The sequence below is a fragment of the Zootoca vivipara genome, chromosome 16 (assembly GCF_965207765.1).
Source record: "Zootoca vivipara chromosome 16, rZooViv2.hap1.1, whole genome shotgun sequence".
NCBI lineage: Eukaryota > Metazoa > Chordata > Lepidosauria > Squamata > Lacertidae > Zootoca > Zootoca vivipara.
This window is the reverse complement of record NC_142599.1, coordinates 33,130,451-33,154,192: the sequence shown is the minus strand read 5'-3', so window position 1 is coordinate 33,154,192 and position 23,742 is coordinate 33,130,451. Positions and strand designations below refer to the sequence as shown.

At 48.2% G+C, this 23,742-nt stretch overlaps 1 protein-coding gene and 2 non-coding genes across 5 annotated transcripts in view; all 3 read left to right on the top strand.

Annotated features, from left to right (window-relative positions):
* The first annotated feature begins 15,206 nt into the window (after nucleotides 1-15,206).
* The window catches only part of LOC118076292 (lysosomal acid glucosylceramidase), a 30,687-nt gene continuing 22,151 nt past the window's right edge, over nucleotides 15,207-23,742 (top strand). Inside the window, exon 1 of one of the 3 annotated variants that reach the window (XM_035098941.3) lies at nucleotides 15,207-15,356. Coding sequence is in view for 1 of the 3 variants with exons in the window: in XM_088659298.1 (XP_088515424.1) it covers nucleotides 23,374-23,407 (34 nt within the window). In the remaining 2 variants the exon portion in view is untranslated. Of the gene's footprint in view, nucleotides 15,357-20,306; nucleotides 20,429-23,259; nucleotides 23,408-23,742 lie in introns of those variants that run through there. The other 2 variants (XM_088659299.1, XM_088659298.1) reach the window with 2 other exon arrangements.
* LOC118076615 (U2 spliceosomal RNA) lies at nucleotides 20,752-20,942 on the top strand. Its single transcript, XR_004691523.2, has one exon. It is a non-coding gene; the product is annotated as a U2 spliceosomal RNA (small nuclear RNA).
* On the top strand, nucleotides 22,059-22,249 carry LOC118076614 (U2 spliceosomal RNA). Its single transcript, XR_004691522.1, has one exon. It is a non-coding gene; the product is annotated as a U2 spliceosomal RNA (small nuclear RNA).

The following is a 23,742-nucleotide window of genomic DNA, read 5'->3' as shown; positions in this document are numbered from 1 at the left end:
AACATTTTCCGAGGAAACAGATATTTTCCAGTGAAACAAGTCACTTAGCCGGCACCTCATCAAAGGTTTACTTTATTTAGAGGTTATTTCAAGATACTTATTTCTTTTCTATATCAAAGTTTCTTTTGGAACATTTAAATCTATTACGTTTCTTTGAGCAATTATTAGTTGAGTTTTTTTCACCTTACCAATATCTCGTTTCAGGGATTTATCACGGCATAGTTTTGTTTTTGCGCTGATTATATATTTCCATGGTGGTTTTTTTTTTGCCATTTGGGAAACTTGCAAGCAGGACTTGAGCGCAAGAGCACTCTGCCTCCCTGTGGTTCTCATCAGCTGGGAATCGAACATTGCGGTCTCCAACCAGGTTTTTCCTTCCCCCCTCCCCCCCCCAAGCTGGGCTCCTTCCATATGTTTCTGACCATTGGCCAGGCTGGCGGGGGCTGATGGGCAGCAGGATAGTGGAAAATTCAGAATTGTACGGCCCTTTGTGATAGCCACAGCCATGCCCCATTCTAAGATTATAAAACCTTCAAATATTATGCAGTATTATCTTGCACATTAATAACAGCTCTAGTTACAGGTAGGTAGCCATGTTGGTCTGAGTCGAAACAAAATAAAAAAATTCCTTCATTAGCACCTTAAAGACCAACCAAGTTTTTATTTTGGTATGAGCTTTCGTGTGCATGCACACTTGAAGTGTGCATGCACACGAAAGCTCATACCAAAATAAAAATTTAGTTGGTCTTTAAGGTGCTACTGAAGGATTTGATTTTATTTTATTAATAACAGCTGTGAGTGCATTGCATCGATCTAGTCAGATCTCCATGCTGCAGAAATAGTCATGGGTGTTCGACCCCCTGCAACCCCGCACCACTGCGCCCTTGCTGATAGGATCCTGCGCCTTTCCAAGCCTGATGGCTCTCTGGTGGCTTAATGGAACCTCCATGTGCAGAAGCAGCTTACCTGTAAATACTGCATTGCTCTGAATGTAGGCCGCACTTCCCAAAACTCCAGCTTGTGTAAAACCTGAGTGCATCTAATTGTGCACTCAGCCATGATTTAAGAAATCTCATTTTGGGGGACGTGATCTGTCTTTGGACGAGGCTGGACAAACAGCAGAGGCTTGCCTTCCTCAAAAGATCTGCTGGACCACACAGAAAAGACCAGAATCCTGTTTCCCCTAGTGGTTGTTTTGATGCCTCTGTGAGCAGGGCTGCTCACAGCAGCTGCGATGCAACAGGGCTGAGGGCCTCCCAATTCTTTTCAGGAACCCTGAGGGAAATAATTGGTTGGGAATCAAAACAGCCCCCTAGGGACTTGATCCTGGACAGCACGGAACACTGAACAGCAAGAATGGCGGGGAACGGAATGGCACTCCTAGGAAAAGGGCACGGCCGGCTGACTGGCGCTCGCAACATGGGCTTGTCCAAATGACAGCCTAACCTCCCGGTTAATGGTTCTTACTGGGACTCCATAAGTGGGTGATAAAAGATCTTCAGCAGATAAGGCTCCGGGAGCAACGTACATAAGCAGTTGGTGGCAGCTACGATTGGAACAGCCCTGCTTCAAATCGCTCACCCTTGCATAGCTGCCAAGTTATCCCTTTTTTACAGGGATTTTTCCTTATGCTGAATAGGCTTCCTCGCGAGAAAAGCGAAAACTTGGCAGCTATGCCCTTGTGGCTATTCCTTGTGGCAATGAGTTCCCTACAATAAAGCAAGGAACTTCCTTCTCCCCTCAGTCTACAGACCCCCTCAGTTTTACTGCGTTTCTCCCTGAGCTATAGCATTAGAAAGGAGAGGAAGGAAAAACCCTCCACCTTCTCCACTCCACACACTGATCTTGTTCGCCTTACATCAGGCACCCCCAAACTTCGGCCCTCCAGATGTTTTGGACTACAATTCCCATCTTCCACAACCACTGGTCCTGTTAGCTAGGGATCATGGGAGTTGTAGGCCAAAACATCTGGAGGGCCGCAGTTTGGGGATGCCTGCCTTACATAAACCCCGATTCTGTGCGTAATCGCACAACCCCGTTCACACAGCTGGATCCGCTCTGTTTGGTGAGGCTTTGAAGCCTAGGCACCGGCGGCTTTGGCCAGGGGGTCCAGTTCCTGGCAGCGTTTGCCAGACAGAAGCTACTGCCTGGCTTGTTGATCCAGACAGGGTGACGTCGGCTGTCTCTCGCCTGCCAAGTTCCACAGTGGCCTGCTTCTGTATCCGCAATGAGGTCTGGAAATGGGCCTGAAGCCTCTTTGCCCCATGCTGGCCGGACGTCTCTTGTCTGTAGGCCATCGGCGCTGTGGTTGACCCATTTATCTTGGCAATGCTGCTCCTGGACCCCCTTCTCTCTTCCCCCCCCTCCCTGCCTCAATCATGAATTTCTGGAAACCAAAGTCCTTGTGGTGGGGAATTGGTTCTGCTTTTTGAAGGTTCTTCTGAGCCATACACTCAGCCGCTGACGTGATGGGTGGTCCTGAACATTTGGGTATTCGTTTTGGTTAAGAAGTCCATGACCTTGAGCCAGTTTCTCTCTCTCTCTCTCTCTCTCTCTCTCTTTCTTTCTTTCTTTTCTTTCTTTCTTTTCTTTCTTATATTCTCTCTCTTGTGCTCAGATCCCTATAATCCCTAAACTGGAAGCTCTGGCCCCATAATCCTGACATACCCTCCAACATTTTTCCAATGAAAATAGAATAATAGAATCGTAGAGTTGGAAGGTATCCCCAGAGTCATGTAGTCTGACCCGTGGCCATGGAGGAATCCCAGCTAAAGCACATATGACAGGTGGCCATCTAACCTCTGCTTAAAATCCTCCAAGGAAGGAGAGTCCACCACCTCCCAAGGGAGACTGTTCCACTGTCAAACAGCTCTGATGGTCAGGGGTGCCCTTTTATTCCATAATAATAATAATAATAATAATAATAATAATAATAATAATAATTTTATCATTTATACCCCGCCCATCTGACTGCATTGGCCCATCCACTCTGGGTGGCTTCCAACACATAGGAAAAACATACTAAAACAGGCATCCCCAAACTGCGGCCCTCCAGATGTTTTGGCCTACAACTCCCATGATCCCTAGCTAACAGGACCAATGGTCAGGGATGATGGGAATTGTAGTCCAAAACATCTGGAGGGCCGAAGTTTGGGGGTGCCTGTACTAAAACATGAAAAACTTCCCTATAGACAGCCTTCGGATGTCTTCTGAAGGTTGTAGAGTGACTTATCTCCTTGGCTCAGGGCAGGGTGGGATCACATAACACACAAGGAGAAGGGATGGAAAAGATCGAACTCGGGCCTCTTAAACAATTACTCTTATAATGACCACCTGGCCTAGTTCAGGGGCAGGAGGTGCCTGGTGGAGCCGAGCCTTCGAGAAAGCGGTCCAATTGAGCCCTGCTTCCCATCTCTCTCATCGTTGTGGGCGCTCCTTGCAAGGACTCGACTCTATATGATCTCAGGACACACCGGAAGGGATGCTAGCAAGGTCCCAAGGTGTGAGTGTGGGCTCCAAGGTCAAAACCACCAGTTCCCTGGAAACAAATTAGCAGCCAGAGAAGATATTTGGTGTACTGTATGTAATATGTTCCTAGCATCACGTTCATGTTAGCAACCTTGCAGCTTTACTCTGCACCAGCAGAAGTTCCCAGGCCGTTTCCATGGGCAGCCCCACGTGCAACACATTGCAGCAGTCTAGTGGGACATGGATCTCCGAACTCGTTCCAAGTACAGATGCAGCTGGCAAACGGCACTGGAAGCCACAGAGGCCGCTTGAAGTTCACCCTCTCCAGATACTTCAGACTCCAACTCTCATCGGACCTAGCCAGCATGGCTAATGGGCAGGGATGATGGGAGTTGTAGTTCAGCCATGTTCTTGGACTCCAGCTCCCAGCCAGCACAACCAAAGGGCAGGGATGATGGGAGTTGTAGTCCAGCAACATCTGGCAGGCCACAGATTCCTCACATCTGCCCTAATATCTCTGAGACCAGGCACCCCAAACTGCGGCCCTCCAGGTGTTGCTGGACTACAACTCCCATGATCCCTAGCTAACAGGACCAGTGGTCGGGGAAGATGGGAACTGTAGTCCAAAACATCTGGAGGGCCGAAGATTGGGGATGCCTGTCTGAGACAGATCTCCCATGGGGTAAATAAACATTGTTGTTTCTGATGAAATTCCTTCAAATTGGACGCTCGTGGTCAGTCTTGCCACCTGCTTTGAAGCCGAATGGTAGAGACTAACAAAGTGAATAATTAATCATTAAAATCAATCAATCAATCAATTACAGTGAACACTTAATTCTTCTCATCATTTCCAGACAGACAATCTTCTATTTGGATTCGGCAAAGAGAGTGAGCTATCCCACTGAATGTTTATATATTTAAATTTTAAAAAAAGTAAATTAGTTTTGAAATAACATGATAAAGTAACGTGGCATAAAAGCAAGCATGTTGATGGCAGAAAATTGTGTGGGGAAATATATAGTTACAGAGGGCACATTAACAACATACACTGAAAGCATTACGGTACCACTTTAAACTCCCCTAAGAGTTCTGGGATCTGTAGTTTATTAAAGGGCGCTGAGAGTTGTTAGAAGACCCTCTGATCCCCTCACAGAACTATAATTCCCAGAGTTCCCTGGGAAAAGGGGTTGATTGTTAAACCACTCTGGAGATTGTAGCTCTGTGAGGGGATCAAGGGGCGGCTAAATTCTGCATGTTGTTTGGCTCCATCTCCCATCAGCCCCAGCAAGCATGGGCTACACTGACACCATCCATGTGAAATACTAAAGATACCATGGCTTCCCTCAAGGAATGCTGGGAGCTTAAAGGTGCCAAGGATTATTGAGATAGTATTATTATTCTTCCCATAATTCCCTGGGAAGAGGAATGGTTAAACCACTGTGGGAATTCCCACCCTATTGAAAAGGAGGTTGGGGATGCTCGCTCATTGGAAATGTTGCTTAATGAAGAAGAACCTGATTTATAAGATAAATGGGAACATGTAAATCAAGAGAGGTGTTCTGGCAGGAATAGCAAGAAGCACCTCCACGTTTGTGAGATCTCTGGCAGTTAAAAGTCTTCGGTGAGGGAGCTGGGAGGCGCCCTTGGGACTTGGGAGGAGAAACTGGGAGGAATTATCTATTCCCCCCTTCTTTTCCTCGTGTATTTCGGCTACGAGCTTTAGATCTATTTTCATTTGTGTGCGGAAGAGGCTGGTACACAGCCTTGGCTTTCATTGCACTATATACACTACATTGACCTGTAGAGGACGCCTGGAAGCAAATAACTGTGCGTAGTCAAGAGATGTAATAGACATTGTGTTTCTGGTGAAGAAAGCATCTTTGTGATCTGATACCACTTTGAAAGGTCATGGCTTCCCCCCAAAGAATTCTGGGAGCTGTGGTTTGTTATGGTGCCCAGACCCCCTGTTAAGAGACCCCCCTATTCCCCCAATGGAGCTACATTTCTCAGAGGTCTTAGTAAAGAGAGATGGGTTGTTAAACCACTCCTGCGGGGAGGGGAAACGGGGTCAGCACCCTTAGCAAACTACAGCTCCCAGAATTCTCTGGGGGAAGCCATGACTGTTTAAAGCAGTATTATCACAGTACTTTAAATGTATGGCGTTTATGTGGCCACACACATACCCACCCACAGCCCTAGTGCTCACCAATCGTCTTTTGCGCTAATGATGAGAACTTATAATTTTTGTATTTATACTGAAAGATAACAGTCTGCCATTCTGCTCCTTCCCGCCCCCCCCCCCAATCCATTTTTGACTGAAGAGGGGGTGATTTGTGTTTAGCGCCCCCCCCCACAAAACTTCAGGGCAGTTGGTATCCCTCAGCCTAAGCTACTTTTGCAGGGTCATAGAATCACAGGATTGTAGAGTTGGATGGGTACCCCATGGGTCATCTAGTCCAACCCCCATCAATGCAGGAGCGGATGTTTGCAGAAAGCTTCCTCAAAAGTGGTGGTGGTTGTTAGAATTTCTTACCTGCCCCTCACCCAAAAGGTCTCAGGGCAGATTACAACAATTAATACACAACATTAATATTAAAGCAATGCTGCGCAATATCCAAAAGAAATGCAGAAATGAGGTGGGTCCTAAAAACATATGTTGCCTGCTCTTTACTGAGGAATCGTTCCGATTTCTTTGTCCAATGGCCAGCATTCAACTTGATTTGTCCGTGGGGAGATTATAGATCTTTTTTCCGATCAATCAGCCACCACCCCACATTTTCAGAATCCCTCTCACAGAATCGCGACAGGCCAGAGGCGACACAGCAGTCCTTGTATGTGTTCTATCTTGTCTGTGATCTTCCTTTTGTGTCTTGCAAAGCTGGGGCTTATCTCTTGCGACAGAGGCACTCCTTGTTCTGAGTTTAAAAGAGGATTGGGCAAGTTGCTGGAAGATAAGGCTACTAGCCGAGACAGCTGAGCTCCCCATAAGGGGAGAGTGTGCTCTTGTCCTCAAATCCTGCTTGTAGGATTCCCACTGAGGAAACTGGTTGGCCATTGGGAGAACAGGGTGCTGGACTAGGTGGGCCTTTGGCCTGATCCAGCAGGCTCTTCCTGGGTTCTTAACCACTTCAGTTAGGTAAAGGTACCCCTGGCCATTAGGTCCAGTCGCAGATGACTCTGGGGTTGCGGCACTCATCTCGCTCTATAGGCCGAGGGAGCCGACATTTGTCCGCAGACAGCTTCTGGGTCATGTGGCCAGCATGACTAAGCCGCTTCTGGTGAACCAGAGCAGCACACGGAAACACCCTTTACCTTCCCACCTATTTATCTACTTGCACTTGACATGCTTTCAAACTGCTAGGTGGGCAGGAGCTGGGACCAAGCAACAGGAGCTCACCCCATTGCGGGGATTCAAACCGCCGACCTTCTGATCGGCAAGCCCTAGGCTCTGTGGTTTAGACCACAGCGCCACCCACGTCCCTACCGCTTCAGTTAGAGAGCCCAAAACAGGGGAGGATTCTGATCAGAGGGAGTTAACTTGTTTTGTTTAGTCGTTTAGTCGTGTCCGACTCTTCGCGACCCCATGGACCAGAGCACGCCAGGCACTCCTGTCTTCCACTGCCTCCCGCAGTTAACTAGTGAGAGGTTGTTGTTGTTGTTGTTGTTGTTGTTGTTGTTGTTGTTGTTGTTGTTGTTACCCCGCCCACCTGACTGGGTTGCCCCAGCCACACTGGGCAGCTTCCAACATATATAAAAACATAATGAAACATTAAACATAAAAACTGCCCCGGACAGGGTTGCCTTCAGGTGTCTTCTAAAGTTTGTATAGTTACTTATCTCCTTGGCCTGGGGGTTGCATAACTATATAACACCCCTTCCCCATTTGTTTTGTCCCCATCGTATGGTTATTCTAAGGTAGATTGCCGCTGAACGTGGAAGTTCCATTTAGCCATCATCGGCGGTGGAAAGCATCTCTGGAGAACAGAAGAAGGGCCTGGGTGCTGGATCAGACCAATGGCCCATCTGGCCCAGCTCGTTGTATTCACTCGCCCCAACGAGAATCCCACAGGCAGGACGTGAGGGCAACAGCAACTCTCCCCTTCTGCATTTTCAAGAAACTGATATTCAGAAGGGTTACTGCCTCTCGCATGTAGGTGGATCATAGTCAGAGAGCTGAGTAGCCCACCAATAGCCTCTGCTAATCTGCCTCCGTTTATCCTCTTTCAAAGTCATCCAAGTTGGAGGCAAGGTCACAGTTTGTCGCCCCCCCCCCCCCCAGAATTCTGGGAACTGTAGTTTGTTCAGAGTTGTGGTGAGGCCCCTGTTTCCCCATAGGTAAATGTAAAGGGACCCCTGACTATTAGGTCCAGTCGGTTGCAGCACTCATCTCGTGTTATTGGCCGAGGGAGCCGGCGTACAGCTTCCAGGTCATGTGGCCAGCATGACTAAGCCGCTTCTGGCGAACCAGAGCAGCGCACGGAAACGCCGTTTACCTTCCCGCCGGAGTGGTACCTATTTATCTACTTGCACTTTGACCTGCTTTCAAACTGCTAGGTGGGCAGGAGCTGGGACTGAGCAACGGGAGCTTACCCTGTCGTGGGGATTCGAACCGCCAACCTTCTGATCTGCAAGCCCTAGGCTCAGTGGTTTAACCCACAGCGCCACCCACGTCCCACCAAGTTGGAGGGGGCCATTCCTTCCCACTGTTTGCTCTTCTTCCAGAAACCTTGTATGGCAACTGCCAGGGCACTAAGATGTTCAAAGACTTTTGACTTTATTTGTAAGCCTGTAATAACAAGAACACTGGTGGAATATATATGAGGAGGGCTTCCGTGCTTCATTTTGCAGGTCATTACAGAGTTGGTGATGCGAGGGGACGCTGACCATATTGAGCATAATTGGAGTCTTGCTTGTGGGTTTCCCAGAAGGGACGACATCTATATTAAGCTACTGTCACTCTTGGAGAACTGAATTTAAGCCTGGGGGGTGGGGGGGGGAGAGAAACTTGGAGAATCAAAAGAGACAGGTTGATCTGCCCACATGTTCTTACATCTACGACTTCAGAGCAGCAGAACACAGAACTAATTGTCCTTCTAGCACTTTCCCATAGTTCCTCTGATCCTGCTTTGAACCCCATACCCTCCAACATTTCTCCAATGAAAATAGGGACATCCTATTCAATTATTATTATTATTATTATTATTATTATTATTATTATTATTATTATTATTATACACTCTGTGCGGCTACCAGCATATCAAAAACATAATAAAACAGTAAACATTTTTAAAAAACCTTCCCTATGCAGAGCTGCCTTCAAATGTCTTCTAAAGGTTACTTATCTCCTTGGCTTGGGGGGGGGGGTTCTCTGATGAAAATAGGGACACCCTAGGAGGAGCTGTCTAGGTTTGTCATTGCTTTTCTCCCAAGAAGCAGGCGTCTTTTAATTTCGTGACTGCTGTCACCATCTGCAGTGATCAAGGAGCCCAAGAAGGTGAAATCTCTCACTGCCTCCATTTCTTCCCCTTCTATTTGCCAGGAGGTGACGGGACCGGTGGCCATGATCTTGGTTTTGTTTTGTTTTTTATGTTGAGCTTCAGACCTCATTAAAAGTTTCTTTAATTCCTCCTCACTTTCTGCCATCAAGGTTGGGTCATCAGCATATCTGAGGTTGTTGATATTTCTTCTGGCAATCTTAATTCCAGTTTGGGATTCATCCAGTCCAGCATTTCGCATGATGAATTCTGCATATAAGTTAAATAAGCAGGGAGACAATATACCGCCTTGGCATGCAAATGACAAGACAGCATCTTAAAAAGCAGAGACATCACCTTGCTGACAAAGGTCCGTATATCTAGTTACAGGTAGGTAGCTGTGTTGGTCTGAGTCGAAACAAAATAAAAAAATTCCTTCAAAGGTCCGTATAGTTAAAGCTATGGTTTTCCCCAGTAGTGATGTATGGAAGTGAGAGCTGGACCATAAAGAAGGCTGATCGTCGAAGAATTGATGCTTTTGAATTATGGTGCTGGAGAAGACTCTTGAGAGTCCCACGGACTGCAAGAAGATCAAACCTATCCATTCTGAAGGAAATCAGCCCTGAGTGCTCACTGGAAGGACAGATCCTGAAGCTGAGGCTCCAATACTTTGGCCACCTCATGAGAAGAGAAGACTCCCTGGAAAAGACCCTAATGTTGGGAAAGATGGAGGGCACAAGGAGAAGGGGACAATAGAGGACGAGATGGTTGGACAGTGTTCTCGAAGCCACCAACATGAGTCTGACCAAACTGCGGGAGGCAGTGGAAGACAGGAGTGCCTGGCATGCTCTGGTCCATGGGGTCAGACACAACTAATCGACTAAACAACAACAAGGAGAAGCGGGACATTCCTGGATCAAATCAGAAACTGGGGTGGCTTCTGTAAATCCTGGACTGTCCCTGGGAAAAAGGGCACTTGGAGGGTCTGTGGAGCATGCCTCTAGGGATGAAGTGGAACTGCCGTGGAATCACAGCGCCTGCTGTGGCTGCAGAGACTGATAATTCATAGCTCCTGCCTCCTGAATGGTTTTTGCTGTGCTAGCAACACTGAAGTGACCCCCTTGGGCGCATGCCTGGGCGGTGTGTATGGAGGTCCTGGGCTGCCCAGATGATAATCGCCGCCGCCCCCGGTCTCAGCCTCGCTAATGTGTTCCAAAGGAAAGCAGAGCAATACATTTGGCACCAGCTTGGCTGCAGGAATTGCCGGAAGGAGGTGTACAAGGTGTCACCCAACCATCTTAGGGACTCCACTCCATATTTGTGTAGGGTTTATATGTGTCTTTCAATGATATTGCTCAAGGCAGCAGGTGTGGATTTTTCCTCGGGGTTTACTCCTTAGCCTTTTCTTCTCCCAAAGATGTTCTGCAAGACAGTGGAGGTTTAGGATCAGAGTTTTCCTTCTCCTAGAGGGGCTCCCTTCCCAGGTGGACGAGCCCCACCTGCCCCTCATTTCCCTCTAAAGCAGGTGCAGAAATCACCTTCTTGACTGTTGGGCCCACTCTTGGTCTTGTCCACTCAATCCTTCAGAGCCTGTCTTCGCACGCAGGGGCATTTCCTAGCTCACTGAGGGTTTGTGACCCATTGGCTCTCCTTTCTTGGTTTAGCCGGTCAGTCAAAGCCGTTTCTCGGGGTGTGGCCACCGTTTCATGCTGAGTGCGCATGTGCGGCATCCCGTACCACTGCCGTGCGAGAGACAGCCCGTACAGGCGCCCGTATGGACGGCGCACGAGAGTGGCAGCCCATACTGACTGTGTGTGCCCTCTGCCGCTCTACAGCTGGTGGGTGTCACGGTCCGGTCGGCGGGCGGTTGAAGCCCTGGCTGAGGACGTCAGGACCAGAGGCAAGATGGTGGAGTAGAAGCAGGAACAGGTGCAGGGCTGAGGGTCCAGCAGCAGGCAGTCGCAGGGTCAAGGAGCAAGGCAGAGGCGAAGGTCTGGGAGTCAAGGAGCAAGGCGTCGGCAAGGCAAGGTTCCAAGGAGCAAGAGGCCAGACGCAACCAGGCAGGGATGCTGTGGCAAAGAGCTGCAGGGAAATGCTGAGCTTTTATCCCTCCCAGCTCCTGCCACCAGGTGCAGTGAGGTATCAAGTGGCCTCACCTGAGTGGCCACTCCTTGCCTCTCCAGCACAAGCTGAGGCAGGCCCCAGTCCTGCAAAGCACTACAGGCCCCAGAGCCTGACTCCTGCCCATACTCCTGACAGGGGGGAGGCAGGGACCATCTTGTCAAACCCCCCCCCCCCCCGGAGTTTCACCCGGGGCGCACCGCCTCCTCTGCCCCCCACTTCGTACGCCCCTAGTGACTAAATTGCAGGATCATGCAGCATGGGGAGAGCACCGGAGGGTTGTTGCCGTGTCCGCGAGAAGGCATCAATTACACGGGTGTAATTATGACGCAGCCGTTGTGAACCTCACCTTCCATGCCTCCTGACACACCTCGCCTGCTTTCCCACACCCTCTCTTTGTGGCGGCAAAAAAAAAACCTGTCCGATGAGAACCACAATGATTGCTACATGTACTTCATTGCCTTTTCACAAGCCCGGAGCGTTTTAATCCATGGCGCCGACTCTTCCTTCGTTCCCTTCCTTAGGTTCCTTTGAATGTTTCGCAGCTGGAAGGTGCAACCGAATCTGGCTTCCAGATATGTTGGCGAAAATGCTCCTCGCCAAGTTTCTAGATCTCATGGTCCCGGAGGAAAACCTTGAGTTGGTGGGTCACTGCTGTTAACCAGAAGGTTGGTGGTTCAAGCCCACCCAAAGACAGCCGTGGACAGGGTTTCTGTGTCGCAGAGGGTTGAGCTAGATGACCCCCCACCCACCCTCAGCGGTTACTTTCCCACCCTAGGGTGATGTCAAATTATGTCAAATGAACACTTTACACTCCAGTAGTCCCTCAGAAGCCAAGACGAGTTTTCAGCGCCAGACCAAAGGACTGTCTCTAGTGCACACTAGGGATGGAAAAGTCGGTCCACTTAAACTGACCTGGTTTCTCATTTTTACAATCCTAAATTCAGTTCACATCTTGTAGCAATGTTGTGAGATATATAGAGAGCTATAACAGCTATATCCTCATGAAGACTCATCAGCATTTTAGTGCCAATTTCTCTACTTCTTTTAATTTATTGACTGCTTTGTTGCTTGACTTTGTTACTTGAGTATGTTTATTTACCGCTATGAGAAAGATCAAAGCACTTTGCAGTAATATCTACATATATTTAAAAACAAATTAGAAATGTATATCGTTCTTTAAGGGAGGCGGCCAGAGCTGTACACAATATTCCAAGTGTGGTTGTACCACAGATATAGCAGCAGCAGCAACAACAACAACAACAATATTTGTACCCCGCTCATCTGACTGGGTAAAATCTGACTGACTCTGGGCAGCTTTCGACATACGGTATATAAAAACATAATAAAACATTAAACCTTAAAAAGCTTGCCTATACAGTGGTACCTCTGGATACGTACCTGATCCGTTCCGGGGTGCTGTTCACACCCCGAAAAGTATGAATCCAGAGTGGCGCTTTGGAGCATGCGCGAAGCGCCAATAGAGCGCTTCTGCACACGCGCGAAGCCCGCAGAACGCTTCTGCGCATGGCGTGCGGTGAAACCCGGAAGTAAACACTTCCGGGTCTGCCACGTTCTTAAGTTGAAAATACGCAACCCTGCAGCTAACGCAACCTGAGGTATTACTGTATCTTTATGGCACACTGGCAGTTATATTTTCTTTTTTTCCCCTCTAAAGGAACAGACTTTGCCTTTTTCACAGCTGTCATACACTGGGGTGACGTTTTCATCAAGTGAGCTGCCATGAAACCCTGAGGTCCCTTTCCTGCCAAATCTTCAAGAGGATTCTTTTTTTAAAGTTCAAATTGAAGGGAGGGGTTTGCCAATTGTATTATTGAGTTAATTCTGATCCTATGGTTTGCATTGCCAATATCCTATAGTTATCCTATAGTCTGCATTGCCCCCCCCCCAATATTCCTCCTAAAATGCTTCTTAAAATTGCCTCTATGCCTCTGTGTGTCAAAGTGCAATGTAACAATGAAACTTGCTATCAAGGCTAAGAGCTGACCTTGTCTGGAACACAGAGAAAGCCTTATCAACGGATGAGCCTGACGCTGGAAGCTGCTATGCTTGACGCATAGTCTTACTCAAGGCTGAGTCAGCATGTGCTTATGCACAGAACCGGACACAGGAAGATCCTTATATGTACTTGTGACCCCCTTGTGTTCATGAGAAGGACAGGATACGGATCTTCCTTATATGGATTTGCAACCTATGACACCCTTGCGCGCACACGTTACAGAGGAGGGGGAAAGCAGCCCAAGAAGTGTATAAGAATGTTTGCAAATTTATGTTTCTTTACTCTTGTCGTGAAGCTTGGTCACCAAGAGTCTCTTAAATTTAAGAATTAAAACTCTTTCTCTGAAACTCAACCCCGGTGTCTTATTGACTGTCTTTGTCCTTGCCTGGGCACAACTTAAGGACCCTTATAAGCAAATAAGGCTACAAAATCACAAATTGCTGCAGAAATGTTCTCCCTTCCTTTCCCCCCTGCCATCCACTGCTGCCACAGGGGTATTTGCAGGACTATATTGTCCTGAAGAGAGTGGCAAAGAAGCATTAAGAGCTTTCCGGTTAACAAACAAGTTGCCTTTTCCATTCTTTCATAACTTTTTTTAATATAAAAAAACAACCCATTGTTGTAATAATCTTACGCAAACTGCTCTATGAGCTCCACCTGAAAAGTGTCATTTGAATACTGCAAGTAAATAAATGGAGAGGACTGGTGTGAATAGCTCCATCCATCCCTACATAGCCTGTGGGTATTTGAAAACAGTTTTAAAAAATGCTGTAGAAACAGTTAAGAACATTCTGGAAGTCTCAAGGGGTGAGGCAGGAAAGGATGGCAAGTGTGATAGGAAGATTGAAGGACAAGCAAAGAAACATTTAAACATTTCAGAGTAGTATAAATATTTGCAGAATATGGATAGATATCTTTTCAAGATGAGAGCAACAGCATCGAATGATCCTGGGGAACAATCTTTTCCTTCCAAAATTATATTTTATTAAGTTTCAACATTTTCAACATATGCAATCAAAACACAATTTCGCCTTTTCTCTCATTTTTGTCGACTTCCCGCCTCTTTTTCCACTGAGTTGTTGTTTCTCTCCTTCTGCTGCACCCTATCTTCTATCTATCAAATCATAACCGTAATATTATAATCAAATTACTTCTGTTTGCTCATAGCTCAAATCCTGCTCGTGAGTTTGCCATACCGTAATAATTCTTCAAATCGTCAGAAAAAGACATCCATTCTTGTCCTGAGGACAATCCTAGTTGTGATCCGGAACCGCCGTTCGAACAGAGTCCAGCCTCCTGTTCTCACAGTGTCCAACCGGATACCCGTGAGAAACCCACAAGCAGGATTCGAACACAAGAGCTCTCTCCCCTCCCAACCAGTATTTGGAAGCATTGCTGCCTCCGACTGTGCAGGCAGAGCACAGCCATCAATAGGCCTCTCTCCTCCATAAGTTTCTCTCATTCTCTTTCAAAGCCACCCACCCGAGTTGGCAGCCACCATGGCCTCCTGTGGCCGTGAGTTCCAAAGACTAACTATACGGACTGCAAATAAGAAATTCCTTTTATGTGTCCTAAATCTTCATTGGATGCCCCCAAATTCTAGTGTTACGAGAGAGGAAGAAACACTTTTCTGTAGCCACTTTTCCCATGCCGTGCATCATTTTAAAAACTCCTGCTGTGCCACCTCTCGCGAGAACCGCTACCTTTCAGAGTTCCTCAATTGTATTCTTCCCGACAGTGCAAGTGGGCAAAATTCCACCTATGCACTTTCCTTTATAAAATCCCCACTAGAGAAAACTGGAAATCGAAGGAGACCAGTCTATCCCTGGTGAGTCAGGAAAACCCCGCAGTTCCACTGGCGAGTTTCCAGCCTTGCAGGTGTCTCAGCTTTGAATTCAAAAGCAGGGCTCTACCCTGAAAATTTGGGCTTTTTCTCTGCCTAAGACTTGGAATGAGCAGGTCTGTGTGTGGCCCTGCGGCGAGACAGAACTCCTGCTTCCACAACTCAGAGAAAGCGCTTGCGACATCCAGGCCCCAATTCCCAGAGAAATTGCAGATCCAAAAGTGGGGAACAGGGAACCAGCTTTTCGTCAGGAGTGGATTTTCCTGTTGAGCCAGAAAGCCGGGATCCCTCCCACTGCTGCTTGGCAGATCCACCAGCCAGTTCCTCTCAGGTGTTTCAGGATCCCGGGGAGCCAAGCAAGGGACTGGGTTCTGGAAGCATCGAGGACCGAACCAGGGGTCTCTGTCTCACATCTGTGGCAGATAAACAGGTGAGCCGGGTCAGGGGTTGTCGCAGGGAGTAGGGGACAGGGCATGGAAGGAGATGGGGTTGTGACAGGCCTGTGAAGCACGCACATTCCATCTTTCCCACATGGGAGAGAGAGCTGCTCTTGAATTTCTTTCCCCAGCGAAGAAAGGTCACCGCATCTGGGGTTTTTGAGCTTGAGAGAAAAAGCAAATAAGGCTTCGTCTCCTCTCCCACTTGTTCCATGCCTAGAAAGCATGAATCCGAGCCGTTTCCCCCTTGCCGCACTCCTTTCCCAGGGAAAACCCACTCGTAGCTCGGAGCAATGTCAGTCAGGAGAAAATCCAAACTGAGCACTAAAGAGCGTATTCCCCCAGGAAACGGGGGGCGGGAAGAGAAATGGGACCTAAGGAAATGTGGATGAACTCTTAAGATCTTAAGAGGTGACGCAGCAGAAGGCGCATGCTTTTACTGCTTCTTTTAATTTTTTTCCAATTAAGCCACGGAACTCCCTCTCACAGGAGAAAGGGATGGCTTCCAACTTGGAATGGATTAACGGAGGCGGATTAGCAGAGGCCGAGGCTATTGGTGGCTACTAAGCTCTTTGACTATGATCCACCTCCACAGTCAGAGGCAGTAACATGGGCGTAGGCAGGGGGGCAGGAGGGGGCAGTTGCCCCCCCTAGAAGCAGGGCCGCTGGCCAGCCTGCCCCGCCGCCGCCCGGTGCCGTCTCCCTTCTCCCTGGCTGGCTGTGGGGCGGGTGGAGGGAAAGCCCCAGAGCCACGCAAAGGGTTTAGCTGGCTTTCCCTCTGCCCGCCTCACAGCCAGCCAGGGAGAAGGGAGACGTCCCTTCTAGCCGGCTGGCTGTGGGGCGGGTGGAGGGAAAGTCAGCCAAACGCTTTGCGCGGCTCTGGGGCTATCCCTCCACCCGCCCCACAGCCAGCCGGCTAGAAGGGACGTCTCCCTTCTCCCTTGCTGGCTGTGGGGCGGGTGGAGGGAAAGCCAGCTTTCCCTCTACCCGCCCCCGCGATCGCTGAGGGGGAGGAGGGGGTCGGAACAGCCCGATTTCGGGCTGATCCTGGTGCCCCCTCACCCCTGCTGACCGCGGAGGGGGAGGAGGGGGGAGGAGCAGCCCGATTTCGGGCTGATCCTGGTGCCCCCTCACCCCTGAATGACCATGGCTTTCCTTGCCCCACTGTGGCCCCTCCCCCTGTGCCTTGTCCCCGCCCCTTGTCCCTTGCCCCCCCCCCAATTTTGATCCTGGCTACGTCCCTGGGCAGTAAAGCTTCTGAATATCAGTTTCTTGAAAATACAGGAGGGGAGAGTTGCTGTTGCCCTCACGTCCTGCTTGTGGGATTCTCGTTGGGGCGAGTGGTGGGGGATGAGTGCTCAGACCCCTGGGTTCCTCCTCTCACTCAGGGCTCCGTCTTCTCCCCCATGCTTTTAAACATCTATATCGGGGTGGCCAACTCCCAAGAGACTGTGATCTACTCACAGAGTTAAAAACTGGCAGTGATCTACCCCCATTTTTGGGGTTCAGGTCAAACTTGTTGAGTTTTTTCAGGGAGGAGGTAAAATGTTGAGCTTTTTTTAGGGGAGTCGCAGTTCTTCAGCTTCTTTGGGGGGAGCCGATGATCTACCACAGACGTCCAGTGATCTACCGGTAGATCACGATCTACCTTTTGGACATGTCTGATCGATATGAAGCCGCTGGGAGAGATCATCAGGGGGTTTGGGCTGGGTGTTCCTCAGTATGCGGATGATACCCAGATCTACCTCTCTTTTAAATCAGAACCAGTGAAGGCGGTGAAGGTCCTGTGTGAGTGTCTGGAGGCAGTTGGAGGATGGATTGAAGCTGGATCCTGACAAGACAGATGTACTGTTTTTTTGGGGGGGCAGGGGGCAGGCTGGTGTGGATTGCTCCCTGGTCCTGAATGGGGCAACTGTACCCCTAAAGGACCAGGTGTGCCGCCTGGGAGTCATTTTGGACTCACAGCTGTCCATAGAGGGACAGGTCAATTCTGTATCCAGGGCAGCTGTTTACCAGCTCCATCTGATACGCAGGCTGAGACCCTACCTGCCCATATAACACCAGTCTCGAAAGACCTACATTGGCTCCTAGTACGTTTCCAAGCACAATTCAAAGTGTTGGTGCTGGCCTTTAAAGCCCTAAATGGCCTCAGCCCAGGATACCTGAAGGAGCGTCTCCATCCCCATCATTCAGTACACAGGTTCAGCTCCGAGGGCCTTCTGCCGGTTCCCATCCTGCGTGAAGTGAGGTTACAGGGAATCAGGCAGAGGCCCTTCTCAGTGGTGGCGCCCACCCTGTGGAATACCCTCCCAGCAGATGTCAAGGAAATAAACAACTATCTGACTTTTAGAAGACATCCGAAGGCAGCCCTGTTTAGGGAAGTTTTTAATGACTGATGTTTTAATGTATTTTTAATATTCTGTTGGGAGCCACCCAGAGTGGCTGGGGAAACCCAGGCAGATGGGCAGGGTAGAAATAAATTATTATTGTTATTGTTATTATTGTTATTATTATATTGTGAAAGCAATGAGCTGAGCTGGGTGGGCTATTGGTCTGGGTGGGCTGTTCTTTTGTTCTCCAGAGACATCTTCTTCTGCCGGTGATGGCTAAATGGAACTTCCATGTTCAGAGGCAATCTACCTCTGAATAACCATATGATGGGGGGCAAAAAAATATGATCTTCTGATGTTGTCTGTGCCTTTTCTCGAACCCGTGGCCAGGGGTGGTGTCACAAAAAGCAACGCTGCCTTGCTCCGTTTCCCTGGTGCTGCCGGAAAAGCGTGTGCTGATTGCATCCGCACAAAGTCAACAGTGTTGACTTTGGTCCTGAGATTGTAAGCTTAGTGAGGCAGGGACCTGTTCTCTTAATTCATTTTGTAACCTTTATACATTGCTCGATTGTAATGAAACCGCAAAGCAATTACGTACTAGCACCTCCAAGGAGCCTCTCCTTATAAGTGGCTACTTTGGAAAGATGAGCCGCTATAGAGCCGATCAGGGAAATACCTTTTTTTTTTGGCAGCTTCTCCACAACCTTCCGAGGGCCACTTGCCAGCGGCGGGAGGGGCCAGAGACAAAAGTGGGAGGTTTTTATATTTGTGCAATAGGCTAGCTTTTTCACACTTACACATCCCTCTATCCAGAGGCTCTGAGTTCTGTGCAGCATGCGGGGGGGGGGGGTCATTGAATGCGCATGACACGTGGCGCCCAGATGGGTGGGATATTAATATTAATAATTATTATTATTATAGCACTTTCCCATAGTTACTCTGATCCTGCTTTGAACCCCATACCCTCCAATATTTCTCTGATAAAAATAGGGACATCCTATTCCAGACTTCCTCAAACTCGGCCCTCCAGATGTTTTGAGACTACAATTCCCATCATCCCTGACCACTGGTCCTGGTAGCTAGGGATCATAGGAGTTGTAGGCCAAAAACATCTGGGGGGGCGAGGTTGAGGAAGCCTGTCCTATTCCATTATTATTATTATTATTATTATTATTATTATTATTATTATTATTATTATTATTATTATTTCATACCCCGCCCACTCTGGGTGGCTTCCAACATTTACAAAAACAGAAATAAACATTAAAAAGTGAGAAACTTCTCTATACAGGGCTGCCTTCAGATGTCTTCTAAAGGTTGTATTATCTCCTTGGCTCGGGGGTCGCATAACTCCATACCCTCCAATATTTCTCTGATGAAAATAGGGAGAAGCGGGACATTCTAGGATCAAATCAGAAACCGGGAAGGCTTCTGTAAATCCAGGACCGTCCCTGGGAAATAGGGGCACAAGGTGCAGCGATTGCCTCTGGCGGCAGGTACCACCAGGGCAGCAGATCCTGATGTTGCTCATAGAATCATAGAGTTGGAAGAGACCACAAGGGCCATCCAGTCCAACCCCCTGCCAAGCAGGAAACACCATCAAAGCATTCTTGACATAGGCCTGTCAAGCCTCTGCTTAAAGACCTCCAATGAAGGAGACTCCACCACACTCCTTGGTAGCAAATTCCACTGCCCAACAGCTCTTACTGTCAGGATGTTCTTCCTAATGTTTAGGTGGAATCTTCTTTCTTGTAGTTTGATCTTTCTTCCCTGCTTGCTCCTGATGCAGATCTTCGCTGGTGGGGAAGGAGGCTGGTTTTTTGGGGGGGGGTGTGTGTGTTATTTTTGGGCTCCACCTCAGGTGGCAAATCGTCTTGGGCCAGCCCTGTTGACACCTGCAGACTGCCTGGGGAAAATATTCTCCCAGCCACCCTCTCCCTCCCATCCTCCTACGCCAGCCACACCTTAGGGCCTCTCTGGCTCATCCCAACAGACACAGGCGTGTTTGTTTTTGTCTAATGCTGTAGTAACTTGCCCTCTAGTCGGGGCCGCTGCCATCTTATTTCAAATGGTCCTGCTCCTCTGCCTTTTAATTAAGGAAGCGAGGCTCTTCCTCATCACTTCGGTTTATGGGCTCTGATGTCTGTCGGATAAGAACTGGTGAAGAGGCTCAGGTCACATGCTGGCCACATCTGATTTGCACCCCTTCTTACCAAAAAAAGAAAAAAAATGCACCCCTTACCAAAAAGAAAAAAGAAAAAAGAAAGAAAGGAAAAGGATGGGCACCATACATTTGAATTATATCGTTTCCCCTTCCTTGCAAAGAATCATGAGAAGCGAAGTTTATACCCCACAGAGCTCCATTTCCTAGCACCCTCAACAAACTTCAGCTCTCAGGATTCTCTGGGGGAAATCATGTGTTTTAACGTGCTTTAGGTGGACCCTGTGTGCAGCCACACACTGCTGCACATCAGGCTCAAGGTGGTTTCCCTGATCCAAGCAGAGAAATGCCTTTAACCCAGTTTCCTGTTTCCAACAGGGGACAACCAAAATGCCTCTGGAAAACAAATGCTGAATGCCATCATGCTATGCTGATTCTCTCTCTCTTTCTCTCTCTTTTAAAAAAGCATTTTTCCTTGCTAATGTGCATGAATGTTAAAGGGAACACGAGTATTCAGCTTAAAAGGAACAAGGAGCCGTCAAATTGAAACGTTCGGGACCTCTGCTGGCAAGCAGTGAGTTAACAGTTACGCAGCACGCGATGGTCAAAAGGGGTGGGTTTATGCAAATATCACACCAATGGCCATCGAGCCGACCTGACAGACGGCTGAGAAATGGATAAAATCAACAGAATCCACTATTTTTGAGATTAAACTGCCCATCAAAAGGCTGGTGCTTTGGGCAACCGAAGCAGAAACGTTGCCCGAGCAGGTTTTGTGGAACTGGAAACGGTGCTGATTCCGTGGGGGCGGTGAGCGCTTTGCAGTACCAGATGCCCCCCCCGACAGCTCAAAAGGCATCGGGAAAGGAGACCCGCGAAATTTTTTATGTGCTTGGTATCGCTTCTCGGCCTTTTGGCTAAGATCAAGTGTAGTATCTGTTCTTATCAGTTTAATATCTGATATGTCCTCTATTTGAGGACTATATATTAAATGGATTTTTGGAGCTGGGAGATGGAATAGGGGCTTGCTCCGTCCACTCCATGCATCGACCTGGTATTGCAGTACCTCCAGGAACGGCGCACCTCCCTTCGGGGGGAATGTTACTGGTGCAAAAAACAGAATTGACTTTATGGCTGTAGTTCTACTGTTTGGAAAAATCACATGTTATACAGTATACAGTCTCTTCTCCCCCCCCCCTCCAAGCTTGCATTTCCACCGTCAAAAAGGTAAAGGGACCCCTGACCATTAGGTCCAGTCGTGATGACCGACTCTGGGGAAAGCATTGAGGAGTAGGGGTGAAGGATGCCTAAGTAGCACTGCTATATTTTCAGTTGAAAATGCACAGTTTAGGATGGCGATCTTAACATGAAATATTCTGCTATCTTTCTTCCTGTGGCCCACATTTTGTCCACTAAGAAATACACTTTGCCCCTCTGGGCTCCCTCCATGGGTGTAGGCGGGGGGTGGGGAGCTGCCCCCCTCAAATCAAGCAAATAAATAAGAATACTTAACTAACTGACCAATTGCATTACAGATAACTCAGTTCTGCTCCCCCCCCCAAATAAAGCCTGCCCCCATCTAAAATAAATCCTAGCTGCGTACATGGCTCCTCCCACTCGATTTTTTTTCTGGTGATGCCGCTGGTTCTAATCAACCAGACTCTGATGACAAAGTTACAAAGTTACAGATACATTTTCTCCAGCCCTTACATTTCTTTACAGCATTACTGTACAATGTTTTACAGGAAACATTTGCCCTGCAAGGACCCCTTTGCTAATAGGCGTCAGCACGGATGTGTCTTATGCACAGCTGTGTTTTTGCAGGATGCTCTCGAAGGAGCAGGAACTTATCTAAGGGAAACTTTTGGGACCTCTGCTGGCAGGCAGCGAGTTAAATTATGCAGCACCTGGGCGATTGAATGGGCGGGTTTATGTAGATTTAGCACCAATGGCCATCGAGCAACCAGGCAGACGGCTGAGAAATTGACAAGGTGGATGGAATACACTATTTTTGAGATTAAACTGTCTATCAAGAGGCAGCTGAGTTGGACAACAGAAGCAGAAACGTTGCCGAAGCATGTTTTGTGGAATTGGAAACGGTGCTGAGTCCAATGAGGCGGTGAGCGCTTTGCAACACCACTTGCCCTCCGACAGCTCAAAAACCGTCCGGAAAGCGGTCCTGCGTAACTTTTGTTGTGCTTGGTATCGCTTCTCGGCCTTTTGGCTAAGATCAAGTGTAGTATCTGTTCTTATCAGTTTAATATCTGATATGTCCTCTATTTGAGGACTATATATTAAATGGATTTTTGGAGCTGGGAGATGGAATAGGGGCTTGCTCCGTCCACTCCATGCATCGACCTGGTATTGCAGTACCTCCAGGAACGGTGCACCTCCCTTTGGGGGGAATATTACTGGTGCAAAAAAACAGATCAAGACAAAGCTAGTCTTTTTGCAAGATTGTATAGTGCAGGGGTCTGCAACCTGTGGCTCCGGAGCCGCATGTGGCTCTTTTACACCTTTGCTGCGGCAAGGTGACGTTAGCAGCCTGGGGAGCGTGGTCGGCCCCCTCCCTGCATCAGCCCCTCCACGCCGCATTTCTGCAGCCAATAGGCTCACGGGGGCAGGGGCAGAGGTTTTCTTTTTTTTAAAACGGGCGCGCTTCTTCCCGCCCAGCAGCAGAAAAGGCTTGCGGGCTCGGAGCGCGTGTTTTGCTGCTGCTGCTCCTGGCTGCGGCCTGCCTGTGGCCTCCTGCCGGCCTGGTCAGGAGATTGAGGTAGATGTATTAATCAATGGGTTGATTCAATTTGAGGAAATTTTATAAGTTCACTTGATGGGAGCAACACACATGAAACCATATAGGTGTCCTAATAAGGGAGTCAGAGTTTTGCCCATTCCCAGTAATCAAGGCAGCCCAAACTCAAAGTTATTTTTATAATGACGAGGATGACATTGGGCCCTCATTATTAATTATTATTTACATCAGGCACTGATTATGATTTATGGTACACTGGGGCCCTGATTAATTTTCTATGGCATTTTGGGGCATTGATTATTGGGCATAGCAAATTTTGCTATGGGGCCCTCTGATTTCTAATTACGTCCCTGTTTTGCGGCTCCCAGTTTATTTTTTTTCTTCGGAAACGGGTACAAGTGGCTCTTTTTGTCTTAAAGGTTGCAGACCCCTGGTATAGTGGAAGTATGTCCCATCCACTAATACGCAAACTCATTCCGTTGCTCTTGCCAAGCGCGTCAAACTGCAAAACGGCCGCTGCTCTAGTTCGCCAGAAGCGGCTTAGTCATGCTGGCCACATGACCCAGAAAAACTGTCTGCAAACAAATGTCGGCTCCCTTGGCCAGTAAAGCAAGATGAGCGCCGCAACCCCAGAGTCGTCCGCAACTGGACTTAATGGTCAAGGGTCCCTTTACCTTTACCACTTTCCAAAACAACAGGAGAAGCAAACCACATCCGTCCTTCCAAATCCACACTTGGCTCAATTTTGCAGCACAGCTCTCTAACCAATGTTCACAAAAATGAATCAGTCCCTAAAAATGAGTATGTTGTTTCAAATGATACACAGGTGCATTATATATACAGTATTAGGAGAAACTGCTTGCAGAAATATCAAAAGTCACTAAAATGTGTGTGTGTGTGTGTGTGGACTAAACTGCTGTTGAATTTTCATGAGGGTTTTAAGAAAAGAAAATTGCCCAGTTGCTGCCGGAGTGAGGAGAACCAAAATTGAGATGGATAAAATGAGAAAAAGAAATAGATGGATCCTGCTGTCCATCCTCACAAGGGAAGTGTGCAGCTGACTAAAGGCATCTGGTCCAGCCCCTCGATTGGCTCTGCCCCATCTCCCAGATCTTGATCTGCCAGTCATGCGGAAG